Genomic DNA, 19,677 nt, shown 5'->3' with positions numbered 1-19,677 from the left:
GTACTGAGAGAACGGTTTCACAACCATTCTCTGAGTATCCTCTCATTTTCTTTTCTATCTCATATTCCTGTTTTAATGAGTTTCCCTGTATAACCAGAATCTGTAATTCAAATTGATACTGTTGTCTATCAGCAAAAGAGAAATGGACACTGCAGAAATGTTCAGCATTAAAAGCCCAAGTGGCTTCTGGATACTTTTGGTCATTTTACTGAGACCTGTAATGTTTAATGCTGCACAGCATATATGAATAAAACTGCTGTTAGACCAGAAGTTCCTTATGTTCTCAAGTAAAAAGAAAGCACCTGATTAATATATGACATTAACACTTGACTCCTTGAAGAATTTAATTAACGTTTACCTAATTTTGAAAGGTACCTTTAGAAGTCTAAATGAAAATTTCTCCTGCTAATGGAGATGCGCAGTTTGCTCTCTGTAGTATTGTAATGCTAACCCCAAAGCATTGTGTCTGAAGGGTTAAATAAATTACTTGGACTGACTCTTCAGTTGAAACAAAGTGACAACTGATAGGAAACACAGTAAATGGAGGAAAATGGTCTTTGGTTTAATCCACAGAGCTTTAGTTAAATGAGGCTTTCAACTTTGCTTTTGCCCATCAGTTTTATTAATATTTGTGTTCTGCCTCTGCATTGAAAAGACTCAGTTATGTCTCTTGAATATTTAAGTTTCAAGCTATGCTAATCAGTCAGGCTGGAAATATTGTTATAGTCTTGGTAGCAATGGAGTCTGTTTTGCATCAGTTCACTAAAAGCTTTCCTGCTGCTCTCCTAAAGCCTGGATTCCTCTGTGCTTTGGACAGGAGACTACACCAAGCTGTAAAATGAATTTTAACTACAAGGCAAAAACCTTTAATCAAGAGCCTGTTTCCTCTTGTTAGAATGACTAAGTGTCTTTCAGGGCTTTTTTCCTCCACTTGATTTTAGTTTCACTTGTGAATTTTTCAAGTGAGCTGTCACATTTCTAATTATAAAACATTCTGAACTTGCAGCAAAGATTGGGTTATTCAATTTTTTTAAATTGAGTTGATTGCTTGTCATTGCTGAACAGAAAACTTTTTTTTTTTTTTTTTTTTTTTTTTTTTTTTTTTTTTTTTTTTTGCATCTACCTCCACTAGGTCTTTGATACTTTGGGAGGAGGGCAAAAAAGAAAAAGGCAATCTCTTTGCATATATCTAATTGCATCAGTAAATGCAGTATGACACTGCAAGGGCATGGAAATCTCTCAATTATGATCTGGTAACTCCCTCAAAGGCACAAAAACATGTTTCCATGTTTTGTAGATGTGAGGGTGATGAAGCACTGGAACAGGTTGTCCAGAGAAATTGTGGATGTCTCATCTCTGGAAGCATTCAAGGCCAGGTGAATCAGTCTCTGAGCAACCTGGTCTAGTGGAAGGTGTTCCTGCCCTGGCAGGGAAGTTGGAACTAAATGGTCTTTAATGTCCCTTCCAACCCAAATGATTTCATGAAATCTGTGACCTCCTGTTCCAAATATTAGAAGAGGCTAAATATATTTTTGATGGTATATGTAGGATAAATGAACACAGTGAGCATTAAAAACCTTTATCACACTTGAGAGCATTCCAGCAGCAAAGAACAATCCTTATTAAATCAGACATTGGTCATGACAGCAAGTTCTGCAAATTGAAAATACTATTTAAAGCTGTAGCAGTCAAAAATATATTCCTGAAGTCTTAATATGGGTTAAAAAATCTGAAACTAATCACGTTATCCAATGTTATCTGATTAAGTCCTGAGTAGTGTAATCATTATTCCAGAAAAGGCTACAGAGATTGCTAAGACATGAACCCTTGGCTGGTTCTTCCACAAGGCATTCTCAATGAGAGGTACTATCTGCTTCATTTATTTATTTATTTGTTTCTATTTTTTTCAGAAGAATGTGTTTCTAAGTAATTCTGAAAACTTATATTATTCCAGGATCTCACAGATCTGAGACAAAACCAGAAAAATAGTTAACAATGATTTGGAAAAAAAGACTGGGTTTTTATGTTTTGATGGTTTTGTTTCTTTCTTTTTTTTTCAAGAAGTTATTTCTCTTTTGCCTTTCAGTGCTGTAGGGACTTAGTGATTACAAGTGTTCTAGTTCTTGAAGTATTCATGCATAGCCAGTAGAAAACAATCAGCTTACTTCTAATTTAGTTACATGAATTTAATTGAACGATCGTTTATAAAATATACAATTCAAAGTTCAAGCTTTCTCTGGGTTGTTTTGAATTCAATTTCCCCTGCATGCTCTTCCAGAAAAGCCAGATCTTAATTTGCACTAGTATTGCTTTGCACTGTTTCAACAAGAGGTATCAGGTGTTTCTGAAAGCACTTGGCTCTCCTCTGCATCAGTAGTTGGAACCAGACCACTCGATCTCCTTGCTCTGCCTACCAGTAAGAGACATTATTCTGGAAAAAGTAATGTACATCTGAAGAACTCAGATGATTTTTTGGCTTGGCTTTCCACACTGGAGATTTTCCTGGCTCATTCCGAGAATGAGAAAATGCAAAAGTATCTGTGTAAGTCCATTTCAGCTGCACCAAGACACCCATTGCCAGCTGTGGCTTCGTCTTCTGTGTGACCCCCAACTCCTCTTGTTCAGTGACTACCAAGTTGTTCACCTCAAATTCTGCCATTTTTAGCAGCTCATCTGTGTAAGGTTGCTTGGAAACCAGCCTTCTTATCCCCCACATCCTCATGACAGATTTCCTATGCAATAACATCACTGCATGACACATTTGTATCCAGACACACATTCTTTTTCCACTTGAGATTCTCTGAGTAAAGGTTGTTGATGCTTCACACAATTCGTAAACAGCATGTGGTAAATCACTGGAGTATTAAATCATTGCCACAGTCAAAATGAGCTCAAATTTTGAATGTGAGCAGTTCCTCACTCTTGAATTTAGTTATTGATCTTGCCTTCCTGAGAGTCATTTCTCATTTTATTTTTCAGACCAGGCAGCTAGGTGGTATTATGACTTCGTGGTAATCTCCACTCCGCTTTTTGCTTCTGTAAAAAATACTTGCTTCCACAATTTCAAATAGGTTGGAATTAGTTTCTCCTTTATATTTTCTTTATATTTGTACAAGGTATCTCATATAAACTGTGTATCTATTTATTTATTAGTAATATAAATATTTATATTTTTTTAAATGTTCCAAAAAGTATCAAGATACCAACTTGCAGTTGAAGTGAGTTGGTGTCAGCCACTTCATGTTTGTATAGCTATCTTTGACTGATAGGGTTTTAGCACTGTTTTAGCTTCATCTCTCCTCCTTTGTTTGTTAACAGTATTGCACTCTTGCCAGAATGGTGATGTGTTAGTTTAAGCAAAATAATGAGAAAAGCATGTGGCAGCAGGAATATTTGTCATTGACTAAGACAATAAGGTCCCATCAAAGTCTTCTTGTTCAGTCTCATGTAGGAATCACATGCATTCAAAACTGCAGTGCTTTTATGGACTGTGTAATGTATCATCAATGAACTACATAGTGCAAAATTATTACTATATCAGTATAATTTTCATATTTCTGTTAATTTTATTTTGTAACTATGAAACTGGTGATTATTATGTAAACATTATGAACCAAGAGTATAATTTCTTTATTTTATGTACTCTTCTGAAACAATCTATTTTAAATGTCAGTAAAATGCAAAATTTAACATCAAAATAGCCAAACATAATATAAATATAGATTCTGCCTTATAGGCCTACACCCTAAATAATAAATTACAGTACAGACAAAGATAATGGGAAATTTAGAACTTTCCTGGGCAGAGAATGTTTTAAGAAGGGCTTCTGAAAGAATGAGATTTAAAAGGGGATGTGAAGACAGAGACAAGCTGCCTCCTTGGAAAACAGCCAAGCTGAAATAACTGAGCCAAAAAGAACAGTAAAGGGGTCTAAAAATTAAAGTAAATGAATGGAGCTAGAACATATGCTGCAGGTGAGGATAAAGTGTTGCATTGAATACTGTGAAAGAAAACCAATGAATGATCCAGTCATAATGAAAATTCGGTTTTGTTGGTCCTCATTTTGTCACTAGCTTTAAAATGTCACAAGAAAAGATTTCTTTTGCAAGTAATGAGAAAAGAGGTGAGAACATTTGCAACTGCATTTTGTTGAATGACAACAGGAACACAAATTAACATTCTGTGCCAAGCTGCTTACAAATCAAGAGAGATGTTTGTGGTATTCATGAAGAAAATACAAGCAGAGTCATGCAAAAGTGGAAGACAGGAAGCAAAACATAGAAAACCACCACCCTTAAGTATGGTGATGTGATAGACAGATGGCTTTAAATTCCATTTTTTTAAACATTCTAAGTCTTTCTTTTAATGCTTATCCACAGCACAGTAACAAGCACATAACCCTTATCCTTAGTGCAGCATCCAAACCACAGGAACCTCCCATGTTTCAGTTTGTGCCTGTTGCCTCTTGTCCAGTCACTGGGCACCAGAAAATGCCTGGGTCCATTTTCTCTGCATCCTCCCTTCAGATTTCTGTACACTTTGATGAGATACCCCTGATCCTTCTCTTTTCCAGACTGAACACTCAGGTCCCTCAGTCTTTCCTTGTAAGAGGGATGGCCCAGTCCCTTAATTACCTTAGGGGTCCTTTGCTGGACTCTTTTAAGTATCTCCATGTGATGTATTACTAAATCCAGAACTGAACATTAGTCCAGACGTGACCTTACCAGTGCTGATGTGAAAATTATAGGGGAAAGATATATACAACCTTTTTTTCCCCTCTCTCTGTCATTCTTCCTATATACAAGGAAAATTCTTATCAAAATTTAATTTTTAGACATGGATTGAACAGGATCAGTAGAAAGGCTGGTTTCAATATACTGTAAGACTTTGTTGTTTTTTATTCTCAAAAACATTTTTTCATAGGGACAATGTCTGATTCAGCTGTAGATATATTTCACACCTTTTATAATTTCATACTGCTCATTTGAAAAGTTTTACTTCTTAAATATACAGCAGACTTACAGTGGATTTTAGCAATTCTATTTGCCAACATTTTTAAATTTATGGAGGAAATTCAGCAATGCACAGTAATGGAAGATACAGGCTCTTAATACTACAGTAATATTATTTTTTCCTAACCAGAAAGCAAGATCTGTGTATCATGAATTTACTTATGTTGCACTTAAGAATCCATTTGCCCTACCCTTAAAGTTCCATCACCTCATTCAGACAAATTTTATAGGACTGCATGTACATAAACTAGAAAACTGTCTAGAGAGAAGCCATATACAGAAAATTACCTGGTCTTCAAAGTCAAAGTCCGTATAAATGGCATCTCCAGAATCCATAATCAGACTGCAATCAAGTTCATTTCGCCCTAAAATAGGAAAAAAAATTAGAATTTAGAAATGGATTGAAAATTTTCACTTTATGTGGTGGAACACTATAATATTTCCAATTGTCTGTATCTGAGCAAAAACTGTGATCCAAGGAACCATTCAGGTTTGCTAGAGTGCCCAGGTGAATGGTATTTCATTAACAAAGCCTTCAAAGCATCTCTAAAAGCTGCTGCAAATCTTAATAAGGAAGGACTGTGCTAAATGGCAAATTGTTTTAGATAGATTGCATATTTATTGGGCAGGGTGTTCTACGCGCAATGACTTGCAATTGTAAAATTGCCACACTCAAGGGAAAATACAAACCAGTTTAAGAAAGAGAAAGGAAATACTAATTTCTGATTAGCAGATAAGGATCTCTGAGTGGTGCTGATAGGGGACCAAAGCAGCACGCTTCCAGCAGCAATCATCTCCATTTCCATCCTACTCTACGCCTTCCCAAGGAGAGTGTGTGGCCCTGCCCCTTCTCCTTGTCATCCTCCTGTGGCAGGACCAGGAGGAATGCAGTCTTTTGCAGTTGGGATGATAAAATTCAATTGTTGAGAAGCCTTGACCTGGCTGAGCTTTACAGTTTAGCTTGAGCTGAACTGCTGAAGGTGCAGGACAACAGAAACGGAGCTTGATATTTCAAGAGGTCATGTGAGGGGGAGTCATTGCTAAACCACAATGGGAGGATAAACCACCAGTAATGTTTCTATATAAACACAGGAAGGGTATAACACAGCCATCATGTTCTGACACTGTCACCCCGTTCAGATCATCTCAATCCTGGGCCTTAAAGAAGGAAATGGTCTCCTGGGTCCTCCAGATGGTGCAGCCCTAAACCAAATTCTGCACATGTTCTAAACACATCAAAATGTCAATAGGCATGAGACTATAGAAGTGATTTTCACAGAATAAGTAAAAAGAGAATAATAAAAACATTGTAATGATACACAGAAACCTAAAGATTATAGCCAGCTGGCCACAGATGAGTCCAACCACTCACTTAATGTGCGAAGCAACAGGCAACACCAGGGGAAGTGTAAGCTGTGTTTTGTTTTGTCTCCTCATGTCCTCTGTGAAACAAGATCGCTAATGAAGAAAATAACCCCCTCTTTCCTGGATTACATGTGTCTCTGCGTGTATGATGTTCCTGCAAGCACTGGCACTGAGGGTACAGTTTCAAGCCCATTGCTGACCTGGAGTTGTTTTCTCTCCATTAGAGTTGTTTGTATGGGTGGCTTGCTCTAACAAGCGCTATCAATAACAGATTTTGCAGTTCAGTTTGTGCCAGATGCATTTATATATTATCTGGGTTTGTTTGCTTTTGAAGTTTACATAGTAATAGTCTGTGTAGCTGGTGAAGTAAATATCCCTGATAGAGAGGAGAGAGGAGAGGAGCTGGATGTCATGATGACCAAAAACTGTAACTGCTTGGTACAAATGATGATTCCAGGGTGTCTTAGTTTGCAGTCCTTATCACAATTACTGCCAAAATAATCTTCAATTTAATTTTCTGGACTACATAAGACATACCAGAGAAAAGACCTGGATCTACCATCTGATGGTGCTTTTGTTTTGGTTCCTCACTCCCCTGCCCCCACCCCCAGTGCTCATGTATAGTTTTTCAGATTGCTATAAAAAATTACAGAAAGGAATTCTATTCCTGGTACCGCAGTGTCACATGTAACACACCCAGCATGTTCTCTGGCATGTACACTTTTTGGTGTTTTGAAAATACCTTTCTCTAAAAGATATATACGAGGAAATAGATTTCCAGCTGCTGAGAGAATCTTAATTTTTTGATTTATCTTGCACAGATGACATCTCACTCTTAACACCATGTCATTGTTGATAATATAATTTAGCTAAGCCTCAGTTGTCACTGGCACTGGCCTACTCTGACACATCAATCACTTCTAAAGGCACTTGCTGGCACTTTATTAAAGGCACTTGATTAACTGTCACTTAACTACCAAGAGCAGTACGTATTCTTAGCTAGTAACATTAGTATGAAATATGGTGCTGCAAACTTAAATGTAAAGGTCAGGCTGAAAATGAATACTCATGCATAATGTATCTTAAGTGATAAAAGCCATAATGGTTATACAATTTTAATATGGTCAAGCATCTTAAAGCCTTTTTTCCCTGAACTAGAATGCCAGTGTCCTTGGAAAAGCATAGCTTCTTCCTAGGATATATTCAAGAAAAATTGAAAATCAATCTTTTCTTTCATGGTTTAATGAAAACTAACAAACCCCATAACCATCTATCTCTGAACAATGCTCAGACTTCTTTACCCTTCTCAAATTGCTTAAAGACAAACTCATCAGAAATTATTGGAAGCAAATGGCAGCTCCTAAGACAAGATAAAGTAATTAAGGAACATGTCAGAGCACTTGTGATATCCCTGGTGCAGCATGAGCAGTTTTCTATGCTCCAGCTCAGTTTGTTGTTGGAGGGAGCACATTTTGCTCAGGTTGGACTAAATCTTCCTAAGGCAGGTCTTGCAGGGGAGAAGAACGAGCTCATTAAGGATCGCCTGTAGGCACTGCAGCAGAGGCACACCAGGGAGACCTGGCAAGGTACTGGAGTCGGGAATCCTGCTGGAGCCACATCTCCAGACAAGGCTAATGCCAAAAGGAGAGCCTCAAAAAGTGGATCATTCAAAACTCAGCTCAGGTTTTTTAAACGCAAGTTTAAATCAGCAACATTTTATATAGAGCCTGTGGCAATGTTTATCCATCAAAGGTGAAATGCACAATGTTGTGTTAAGGAAAAGAGGAGGACTGGTTCAAGTGTTTGGAAGCAAACATGCCCTGCTACTTTCAAGGGGACTACAGGCTGCACATCTCATGTCTGACAACAAAGCGGTTGATCATAAACAAGTTTTAAATGCCTTTTCTGAGAAAGTTGTCTTCTTTTTTTTTTTTTTTTCTTTTTTTTTTTTTTTTTAGCTAATGTGGTACTATGAGAACTACGTTATAAAAACAATTCATACTTGTCTGTTAGGAGGAAAGACTTACAGTCTGATTTCTCTTAATTCTTTCAAAAGAGTGTCCCATTCCACCAAATAACCTCTTGGCTCAAATAAACTCTTGGTTCACTTGAAGCCTTCCTGTGCTTATATGAACTTTTAGGAAGTGATCTGAGTAACTTTATCAATTGCAAAATGGGAAACTAAAGTTAAAATGTAATTTAGGAAAGCCCATGAAAGGTCTATTGCCATGGAGAAATAACTTGCAAGCACCTGATTTAAAACACTCTTCTTGATTGCATGAATAAAGTTAAGGCAATGGGGACCTGGTCACTTTCATGTGACCTGTGTTTTCCTTAGAGAAAAAAAGAGGAATTTTATTAGGTGCAGTACTACACAATTAAAAAATAAAGCAGCTGAAAGTTTTTATTAATTCGCTGTTAAGTGAATAATCAGGTCTCTGGGGAGGAACAGGTTGAAATACAACAAAAGCAGAGAGCTAGAAGGCATTCCCTTTTTTGCCATGTTTTGTATGGTGACACTGAAGGTGTCTTTCATAAAAATTTGTCTTGTGAGAAATCCAAGAGGATCCAATGACACAGCACAGAGGGATGAGGTTAACTAAGGTGCCCGCAGTTGTACAAGGGTGTCCAACATGTGCTACCCCTGCCACGTCTGGCAGTCCGGGACAGTGACACACCTGCACCAGAGGGGTGCATGGCTGTGCTCAGCCACTTCCTTCACCATGAGGCTGTATTTTATATTTTATGTCGTATTTTACATAATGTTTGTCGCTCCTAACCTGAATTGCACAAGATTGATCATGGAAAGCTGAGCAAGTGTGGCTGTTACAGGCAGGTGTGTAACTCCTACCAGAGATGCACCCCAAAGCCCAGGGGATACTGGCTGTAAAGTTTCTGATCCTATAAAACATTTCAGTGTTTTAAGCCTGGGTTCATGGCACTTTCTCTGAAAATGTGTTCATCCTTAAGTTGTCATGAATGTAAATGTCAAGCATTGCCTTATCACAGTTCACTAAATTCATTTATATAATGAAAATAAACTGTACTGATCTGTCTAAATTTATCTGCAGTTGACTTCACTTCCCATCACAAGGTAGCTATGACCCATCATGCAAATTAATTAAGTCTGCTCCTTGGACCATTTGTGTTCAGCAAATCAGCTAATGAATTTCCAGTCCTTGCTTAAATGCATTACTTATTTTGAATCCTGCTAGCAATTCTGTTCAATATGGTTCATTGGCTCAAATATGCCCATACTCATATTTTAGCAGTGATAGTATTCATACAGTTCAACACTGACTGTCATAAAAGCAATCTAAGCCTATCCTGTGAAACATACTGCTTCTCTTAATAACATGTTTAAACTCAATAAAATAAAAATGTCTTTTTATGTTATGGAACATGCTCTGAAGCACCATCTAATAACTCAATTATTACGTGCTGCATATAAGCATTTGGGCAAGACAAATGCTTAGAAGATAAACTTCAAGTGGAATATTATAGAAATAATTGCTTGAAGCACTGATGAGCATGAGAATGATTACATTTTAATTTTCCTCTCAGTAAGATGCTTCTAATACAAATTTTATTGTAACCTTACGCTGTTGTGTTTCATGACAGGTTGTTGCTCTTGGCAACAGTCTTAATGTGTTATAGAAGGCAACAATGAGAAAATTGTATTTTCATCTATAAACATTTCTGTTGTTTTCTTTCAGTACATATTATTACAAAGTTGATTACAACTGGATTTCACAGGTATAACATGAATTAGATTGATGTGGCAGCATGAAAATATTAGAAATACTACGTTTATGTTAGCTACAAGGAACTACAGTATATTGCAATATCACTAATAAGATTAGAAGACAAAAAGTGAGATCAAGACCTGCTGGAATTGCACCTTCTAGAAATTTAACACCTGATCTCATAGAAATCCTACTTCAAATCTCATTAATATCAGTGCTCAGAGTAGACACTAATTGGATGATTGTGGCATGGCATCTGCTCATGGCTATCCAATTATTTTGGTGAGAGATTTATTAAATAGATCAGACTTTTGAGGAACTGACTGGAACTCATCCAGAATCACAACCAATTTGTGCAAATTCTTTAGCTCTCCTCAAGCTGTTTGTCAGAGCTTGCACCTTTATGACACTTCTTTCCTCTTCTTCCTGTCCAGAATTTAAATCAATTAGGGAATCCAGAGGCAATTATCAACACAATGTTGTACAATGGGAATGACATTTTAGGTTTGGGATCAACGTCTTGCCACAATGAATAAGGCTAAGCACAAAATAAAGTTAAGTGTGCCACTTAACAGAGAAAGAGAATCACCTTTATTCTTGTGTGCATCTTATCTCAAAAGTGACCACTAGAATCCTGTGGGCTTTTTAGCTGATGCACTTCTTAAAATTCTCAACCTTCTCCCCAATTGCCCTTGCCTTCACTGCCCTCCCCCTCCTCATCTTGGTACTTCATCTTTATCTCATTTAAAACACTATCAAAAATTTCTTTTCGTGTGCTAGTTCAGAAGACATTTATGAAATCATCTACCTATATAATGCTAGTAGTTGATTTGGAAAACACCCAGATGTATGGGTAACACCCAGTTGGATGCCACTGTAAAAGGAAAAAGTTGTAAAGTTACCAAGGAACATTTCTCTGCTGCCCTCAAGAAAAATATTTCTGACAGATGTTTTGGATTTTCAGTGCCTTGATTTTTTTAGCTTCAATTATTTTGCAGTCCTTTGTCTCTCAAAGGCTTTACTTTGAAGATATTCAAGCCTCAGTAAGCACAATAATAAATAGACAAATAAAATCCCCAAACACTTGACTTGTTTTCACACTGCATTTCAGAATTAGTACAAATTATTAGGGAGGAAGTATGATCATTAATCTCACAGGACTGATTTTCTGGTGAACACCAAGGTATCACTGGAACTGAAACAGCTGACAACTAGAACTGAAAACTTACATGATTTTTGTGTTAATAGTATAGCTTAGTAGACTTTCCATAGTATTTTAAGGTTAACTTGTAGATGAACAAGTTGTTGGATAGACTATGTGAAATTTCCAAATATAAAGAGATTTTTTTTGTCCCGGATTGTGCAAATGTTTCAGGTTGGCCAAGACTCTGCTACAGTACCTACATCCAAACTTGAAGAATATGAAAAAGGCATCCCAATGTCAAAAGCAGTACAATAAATTTGGTTCTTTAAATCTTACATTAACTCACCTGCTGCAGTCTCTTTGTTTGCAAATAGTTTATTGTCAACTGCTGAACTTATGTCAGAGAACACCTCTTCTTCATCTCTGTCTGCGTCAAACTAAAAAAAAACAAAAAGAAAAAGAAAAAGTTGGCAATCAGACGCTGCTTACTACTTGGCTGAACATCAGCATGTACTTTGACTTCTCACTTCAAGCCTTCCTGATAGAAACCTTTCTGTTTTAATGTGTGTAATCCATTGCTTTAGGTAGGAATCATTTAAATTTTGGCTTTAATTTTGTAAACCATTTTGGATATTTTTAATAGCCTGTCAGAAACAGAAACTAGAATAAAATGGACTTGTTCTCAGAATGAAGTTCCAAAGTAGAAGGTAAAACTAGTAATGCACATAACTTCTTCAGCCATTGGATGACTGAAAAAAATGTCAGCATAGAGACCAGAAATGGGATTACTTTACTGTCACTTCTTTTTGGTGATTAGCATAATTATCTTTTTAAATTTGCAAGTGAAAAACTTTCAGCAACTTCTGAACTATCTGAAACAAATTTTTGTGACATGTACAATGTCTTCAAGTAGTTGAGCAAAACTCTTAGGAAAGAATAAGTAATTTTGAAAATCCCCTACTTAGAGAAAAGAGAGCTTTCTTCTTTTCCTCCAAGTGCTATGACTTAGTAATTAAAAAAAAAGTAATTAAATTTAAAAAAGTAATTAAATCAGGAAAGAAAAGCTCCTTTAAAATGACAAATAATTAATTTCTTATGATTTTAGCCTTCTTTTTCATTTATTCTGTCTTTTGCCTTATTCTGATACCAATTCTCCCAAGTTTTTTCTAGGCTCTGATGGGTTTCTTTTCATGGCCAGGTGTCTGTGGCATGGGGGAAATTCTGCTACAGTGACATCCTTGACAGTGGGTTTGTGATTTTCCTTATTGTATTTATCAAGCTCTATTTATTTAGATCATCACATATTCAGATAGATGAGCCTACCAATAAATATCAATACATGGAATTTTCTGACTAGTTCTTGAAATGGAGTTTGAGGGTCTGACCTTGAAGACTACTCAGAAGCTCATCCTGCAGCAGTCACCGTCTGTCTGGGCAGACATTTATTTGATCTCGAGAAATTCTTCAGCCTTTTAGTGTCTGTCATAACTCAAAGCATTTTTAAAAAATTTCTACAGCAGAAATTGGTTTGTGTTAACCTCTTAGAGAGATTACACTTTAACTTGTGTCAAAACCAAGGCTTGTGGAAGAACAGGTCTTAAATAAAGCTGTTAATATAACAACTGTTAATAACATAAAACTTTTGGGCAATTTGTTATTGATACACAAAGAGCAGCACTTGAATGTCCTTATTGATAGGAAAAGAGTGTTCCTAATCTATGCTAGGGAAGACATATATCATCTTTGTGGGTATGTGTGTATATAAAACCCAGTAAATTGTAATCAGGTTGTGTCTGATCATTTTTGTGTAGGTCACACCACACTTGGAGAGATGATTTGCTGTCTCATTAGTAGCATTCCTCTGAATAATCCAGTTCACCATGAAAAAAACACATGATCAATCCCAAAATGTTCTGAAGGTTCCAAGAATTTGAAACACCAACTTTCCTGTTCAAAGAACACCAGCTGTGCTTCAGCATTCTGAAAAGTCTGGTCTTTGTAATGAAAGCTTATATTGTCACCCAAAGAAAACCAATTATTTGAAGCTTGCGCACAGACTCAGTTTTCCCCTCACAAAATGAGAACTGTAATACCCTGAGCCACAGGAAGGCAAGGCAGCTTCCATGGAAAAGATTTTTTTTGAAAAAAACTAAGTAACCTTGTGAGTTCTTGTACTTCACTGAAATGCTAAGTATTTTAAAATTAAGACCTTTGATAATTAGTGGAGGCTTGAATAAAAGATAAACAGTACTCAAACAACCCTAGTCACGCAGAACAAACAGCAGTAAAGCTTGTTTTTAGCAGAACCTGCCTAAATCCATAGGTTATTTTCCTTACAGAAAACAAATCCCTACTTGCTTTAATATACAGCTATTTGCAACTAAGTCATCTGGGGGTATCTTAATGGATGTCTCAGTTTAATTATAGCCTAAACTTATGTTTTATAGAAGTGTAACTTTATCAAACATTAACTGAATTGTTGTTTGCCTTGATACACTCTTTACCAGTGATGCAGGAAGAAGCAAAGTGTTTCTTCCCTATGTGGCCAAAGGAGTTTGAGGTCTGACCTTACTTTATGGCATTTCCCTCCATGAGGCACTAATGGTGTTTTTGTTCTCTGCTGTCTCTGGTTGGTTGGGACAGGAAAAGGTTAGGGAGGACCTCAGTGGACAAGAGCATCACATTTCTTTAAGACCAATCTAAATCTCTGAAAGGTTTCACAGACCTTATTTTTTTAAGTAAATGATGACTGGCTCAATGATGAACTTTCTGGAAAGTTTATCTCATTTTCACATGAGCATTGCTGAATTGCAGAATTTGACACTGGCATGGTGTTATATAAAAATGATGAAAATATTTTCTAGATCTTCTGCATTGTAAATAATCACCCTAGGGAATGCAGGTGGTTGTTGCTGCTCGCAGAGTGAAAATGATTATTGTTTCTAAATAAGCACCCAACAACATATTATCACCTGCAGTGAGGAACAGTTTCTTCTTAAATAAAAAAAGATATATCTGAAGAAAAGAGAGCTTGGCTTCTTGTATCATGGTTTTCCCATGCTTTTAAGAGATACCTAGTTTAGAAGCCAGATTGCACCACTGTCCCTTCAGTGTTGGTATTTTGGGTTGAAAGGCTGACAATCCTAGTAAAATGAGGAGATTCATAAGATTGAGAAAGGTAAAATGATTTTCAGGTGGCAGCAGCTACAAATGCCTAGAGAACGCTTATTATTCATACTGATTTAGGCAGGGGTTTGCTCCTTAAGGATTGAAAATAAGAACTAGTTCTACTTTACCCCTGGTGATACTAAAAGGTGAAGTGAGACACACCGTTGAGGTATGGGTGCTGCTTTACCATTTTCAGACACCCACACAGAAATGCCTTCATTATTGTTGTCTCATCCCTAGTTTGCTTCTCTTAATAATTGCAATTGACTTGTGCAGTTACTTGTAGAGAAAGTGGAAAATTCAAAAGAAAAACACTAGCAACATGGGAAAACAGCAAAGGAATATGAAAGGAAAAATATATAATATAGTATAATAACCATTGGGATGGGGGTGAGAAAAATTAGTTGAAGACTTGTATAGCAAAACCAATAAGCAGAGGCACTGAAATGAAGCTGGAATGTGCAGACTGGGAGTTTAGGGAACTATTATACTATTATAAATAGTATAATACAATGCTATTTCAAGGTATTTTTAGTGATACAGTTAAACAAAACCAAAACAACTTATAAAACACCACAAATAGCAAGATGAGGACATAGGGGAGAGATATTTCTCTACTCCATTCTCTAATTCTAATATTTTCCTTCTTTTCCATCAAATACTCTGAAATCCCAGGTTAATTTTTATATTACATTTTACCACATACAGAAAAAAACTACAACTGAAATTACACTAGAGCTACACCAATGATTTTTAAAGTACTATGCAATTACCAGAGGTCACAATTTAGTATCAAACAGAAATTTATAACAAAACTGAACTGGAGATATTAACACCATTATTAGAATCATAATGAATATTCTGGGTTATTTAAAATAAGCCTCTTAACACTTTATTTTTTTTACCACAGGAGTTCCAAAGAGGATTCATAAGTGACTGCAGAGTCCTCATATGTCTGTCATTAGTTTCTCAAGTTCCCCTTGTATCTAAGGATCTACTGCCATGAGTGCTACTTGTAAACAAGCATGGAAGTGAATGTTCTGCAGCCCTGAGTGCAGCTGACAGTTCTGAAGCAGCTGCTGGTAGCTGTTCTCTGTCCCAAACTCATTTACTCAAAATAGGTGCAATTCAGAGCCCCAAATTTTGTAGTTTTTCTATTTTTCTATTCACAGACCCCTCTCTATTAATTTGGCAGTACACAAACAATGAAATTACTACCAAACACAGGCTTGGGGGGGTTTTTGTTAAAGTGATTTTCTCTTACTTCATGCTAAACTCAACAGCTTAGTGCCATGGCACACAAGTGTGGAGATATTGTGCCAGTTTCCCTCCCTTCACGGTAAAACTGCTAAGCCAGCTTCCATACTTGGAATATTGAACAGAGCAACAGCAAGGAAATGGTAACTCTCACCTGAAGAAACAACAGTAGCAGAAGTAATAGCCTGTCTTTGTACATTTATGTGCAGTAATAGCTTTTGATAGGTAGACAGAGGGAGAACTTCTGTCTTTGTGCTGTGATCATTTGAGCAACACCCTGACTTACTGGAGTTTTCAGCTGATAATGAGCAAGCACCTCAGGCAGTGTGGTGGCAGGAGATGATGGGAGAGACACTGTGCAATTTACAGGCCCTTGTAGAGCAGAAAGCAGACAAACTGAAGGAGAGCTGGATGTGATTGGGGTGAGGGGAGAAATCCATAATTTGGTGGCATGGTAACAGAAAATTAATGGACTTGAGAGGGTAAAGCAATTGCTTGTTTAATAGGGAAGCTGATGGTGCCACAGAGTGGGTTTGGAGCATATACATTTTTCATAATGCTAAGATGCAAAGCCTTTCGGCCTGTGCACATATTAAAGAGCACTGGTTTATTAATTTCTTTTTCCCAATGAGGATATTCATCTGCAAGGCTGGTGACTATTATGTGGAAAGCAAATGTATTGCTCTTTTATTAACACAATCATTTTTGCATCATGTTCTCCATTCCTTAGAGGCACTCTGAGCTTCCAGTAGTTGTTATCCTCCACCATATTTGTATCTCTGACTGTGTTAACCTGAAGTCAGTTTAACATAGTCAGTAATAACCAATTCAAAACGTTTCAGCCATTTCTCTATACTACCATGACCCCTACCATCAATATTCTACTGATCTTGGAAATCATCATCAGGAATCAGAACCAAATTAGGCAGCAAATGCATTATTTCACATAGCATTTAAAAGGACATGATTTGCATGTGTTTGTTCTGGGTTATCTGACTTTTCAGAGAAGTTATTTCTAGTAGGAACTTTTCAAGCTATAAATACAGCCAGCCTCTCTGCATATAAACTCTGTGTGCATATTCACTTTGCAAATCATTGAAAACTTGCTCCCTGCCATGTATTACGTCTGTTCAGCAGCTTCTAGAGCAAAGTAAAGTATATTAATTATTTTTGAAGATTAATTTAAATCAAAGATGCTTTAGTATATGAACATATAGAGATCTTTCTACCTTGGAAGCACAAACACTTTTCCTTATTTTAAAAAATACACATAAATTACATTAAAAATATACATGTTGGAGTAATTTTCACTATGCATTTACTTTTTAAAGGAAATTGCTTTTAAAGAGGCAAATGGTATTACAAAGAAACAGAACAGTGGTGTTGAGCATCCAGACAGATCACTTCTGAAGAGCTTGAATGGAAAACTTAATTACGGTCTGAGTTAGGAGATGCTCCATGAATTAATTTTTACTCTGTTCCTGTAGAACCCAGGAAAACATTCAGCCTGAGGGAGAAATCATCTTACTCTCTACCTCCACTGGGTCTAGAATAAATTGTCTGATTTTTTACTTTAATGCACCTAACCCCAAAGGAAAGGGAAAGACATTACTGATTACAGAGAGTCAGGTATGACTCAAAGCTGTCCAAATCCTCGCACAGCTTTAACAGCCCTCTGTGCCTTAGCTTGCCTTTCTTATTTACCAGAGCTCAGTGATGCTGTAACAATGAAGCATTAATGTAAAATTCAGAATTCCGAAATGTAGACAAAGGGCAGAGAGGTACAAACAAGTGGCATGAAGCTCAGTCAATAAAAGCTGTAATTGTCACTTTGCTTTATACAGCTCAGGGACATTACAGAAATATCTAGAATTGTCCAGCTCTTCCCCAAATGCCTTTGGTTTTGATTTCCACAATAATAATGCTTATCTTCCAGTAGTTTTTCTTCCACCTTTACCTGTGAAGACTTTCATGAGGCTCTGATGTGTCCTTTTTATTCAGGTTGAACTCTTTGAAATAAACCAGTTCAGGATCATTTTCTACAGCACATTTCCCATCTTTCTTCCAGTACCCCATGAGATGAGTACTGGAGTATTCATTCCCAGAGCACCCAGTTCAGTGAAACAGCTCTGATCACCAATATGTTCAAATAAATGCTTTCCTCAATATCCTTTTTTGCTAATATTGGCTGCAACAGCACTTCTCAGGCAGCATGAGCCCTATAACTAAATGACATTAACCAGAATGTTTGTGTGCAGAGACTTTTCCTGATTAAAGTTTTAAAAAAATATACGTTTCTCCCTGCCCATGGAGCTCCTGTGTCACTCTTCCTTTTGTTTAAAACAAAACCAAATAATTTTCTAACGTCAGCTCCCACAGCATGTACAAATCACAGACAGGCACCCTGAATAAATATATAGTGACACTGTCTTCCCCAAAAGGTCCAATGAGCAGCAACTGTAGTTCAAATAAGAAAACAACAACAACAACAAAACTAGAAAAATGCAGAAATAAAAAAGACATTTCTTCCTATAAACACCATTTTCTTCTGTTGACAGTTTGCAATTTATTTCAAAGAAAAGCAGTGATGCTGCTGCCAGATATAGACAAATATTTCCCTTCCAAGACCAGTAACATTTCTCCTGTTGGGTTTTGTGGAAGAGATTTTGAATGCAAAGTACTAAAATATTGTTGTCTGGTCTTTTACTATTAGATGACTTCATAGCAATTATTACCAAAAATACAATGTTTGCCTATGTATCATCACAGTCTTCTAAGGAAGAAATGCTACCATCTGAAACAAAACAAGCCCTGAGTTAATTTCAGCTGCAAATTTAGCCAGTTATTCAAGCACGAGGACTAATGACTCAGCTGCAAGAACAAGTATAGGGTAAACCACAGGCTTAAACATTGGATGATGTGGGTGTTTCACATGCAAACTCTGCATTTAATTCAAGAAATAATGTGACACTTTTAGTTATCTTGGACCTTAGCAACACAAATAATTTCATCTGTAATAGTTGTAGCTCTGCAAAATGGAATTTCACTTTGTAAGGACTGGAATGTTTGAAAATTTTTGGCTTTTCTATTTTCCTTGGAAGACAAAAATAAATTTTAATTCCCAGTTACACAGTTCCTGTGCATTTAACTAAATTCTGACCCAGGATAAGCAGCATTTCCACTGGTGGTCTCTATGTTAATAAACTTCACAAATGGTACTGGAACCCTTGATAATAAGCCTTCCTTTGGTCATCTTGAGCTGAAAAGTTCTAAATTCTCATTAAATAAATTCTTTATCTCTAGAAGTAGGACTCAGGTATCAAACAAGATAATACTCAGCAGATGTCAGTCTGAGTTGAGGATGGGCTCATAAAGCCAGCTTCCAATTGTGCTGCTGCAGGAAGGATATGAGTTTGTTTCCTGCAGCACGAAGTGAGCCACTGCTATTTTAATTTCTGTGCCAGAAAGTTCTGTTTTGACATCTAAGTTATTGGAGCATGTTGTTTCAGAGCAAAAAGGAGTCTACTTGATTTATAAATGAAAGCTGGCAAGCTAAGGAGATACTGACAGAAACTATTGCTTTAGTCATCACGTAATATGACATTTTTGCATCTAGCATGTATTTTTTGGAAACAAATGTAGGACAAAATCCCACGTGATTATGTAGGCTGAAAGCATTTTTTAAATATCATAAAACACGTGGATGAAGTGGAACTGATTGACATAATTTATTTAACTTTTTTAAAGCTTTTGACAATATTTCTTCCCAGAAGCTATTAAATTCAATATAATTTTAGGGAAGCCCTAACTAATATAATTGATTTCTCTTATAAACCATGATAAATCTCCAAGAAACATCTTGGCACAGAGAATGGCCAATGTATTGATCATAAAACTAGAAAGTACAAATCAGAAAAATCACCCTCACTATGAAAACTAAATCTGGGAAGGGATAGGGATGTGGAAAAGAAATGCATGTAATGTG

The 19,677-nt window shown here is 36.6% G+C and overlaps 1 protein-coding gene across 1 annotated transcript in view; it reads right to left on the bottom strand.

The window, feature by feature from the left end:
* Positions 1-19,677, bottom strand: part of AK5 (adenylate kinase 5) — an 83,207-nt gene that overhangs the window by 32,721 nt on the left and 30,809 nt on the right. The window contains exons 7-8 of the mRNA XM_063407318.1: positions 11,614-11,704; positions 5,301-5,377 (exon numbers count right to left, since the gene is read on the bottom strand). Of these exons, the coding sequence (XP_063263388.1) occupies positions 5,301-5,377; positions 11,614-11,704 (168 nt within the window). The remainder of the gene's footprint in view (positions 1-5,300; positions 5,378-11,613; positions 11,705-19,677) is intronic.

Source organism: Prinia subflava, chromosome 10, assembly GCF_021018805.1.
Source record: "Prinia subflava isolate CZ2003 ecotype Zambia chromosome 10, Cam_Psub_1.2, whole genome shotgun sequence".
NCBI classification, from domain to species: domain Eukaryota; kingdom Metazoa; phylum Chordata; class Aves; order Passeriformes; family Cisticolidae; genus Prinia; species Prinia subflava.
This window is presented reverse-complemented; position numbering and strand designations above follow the sequence as displayed.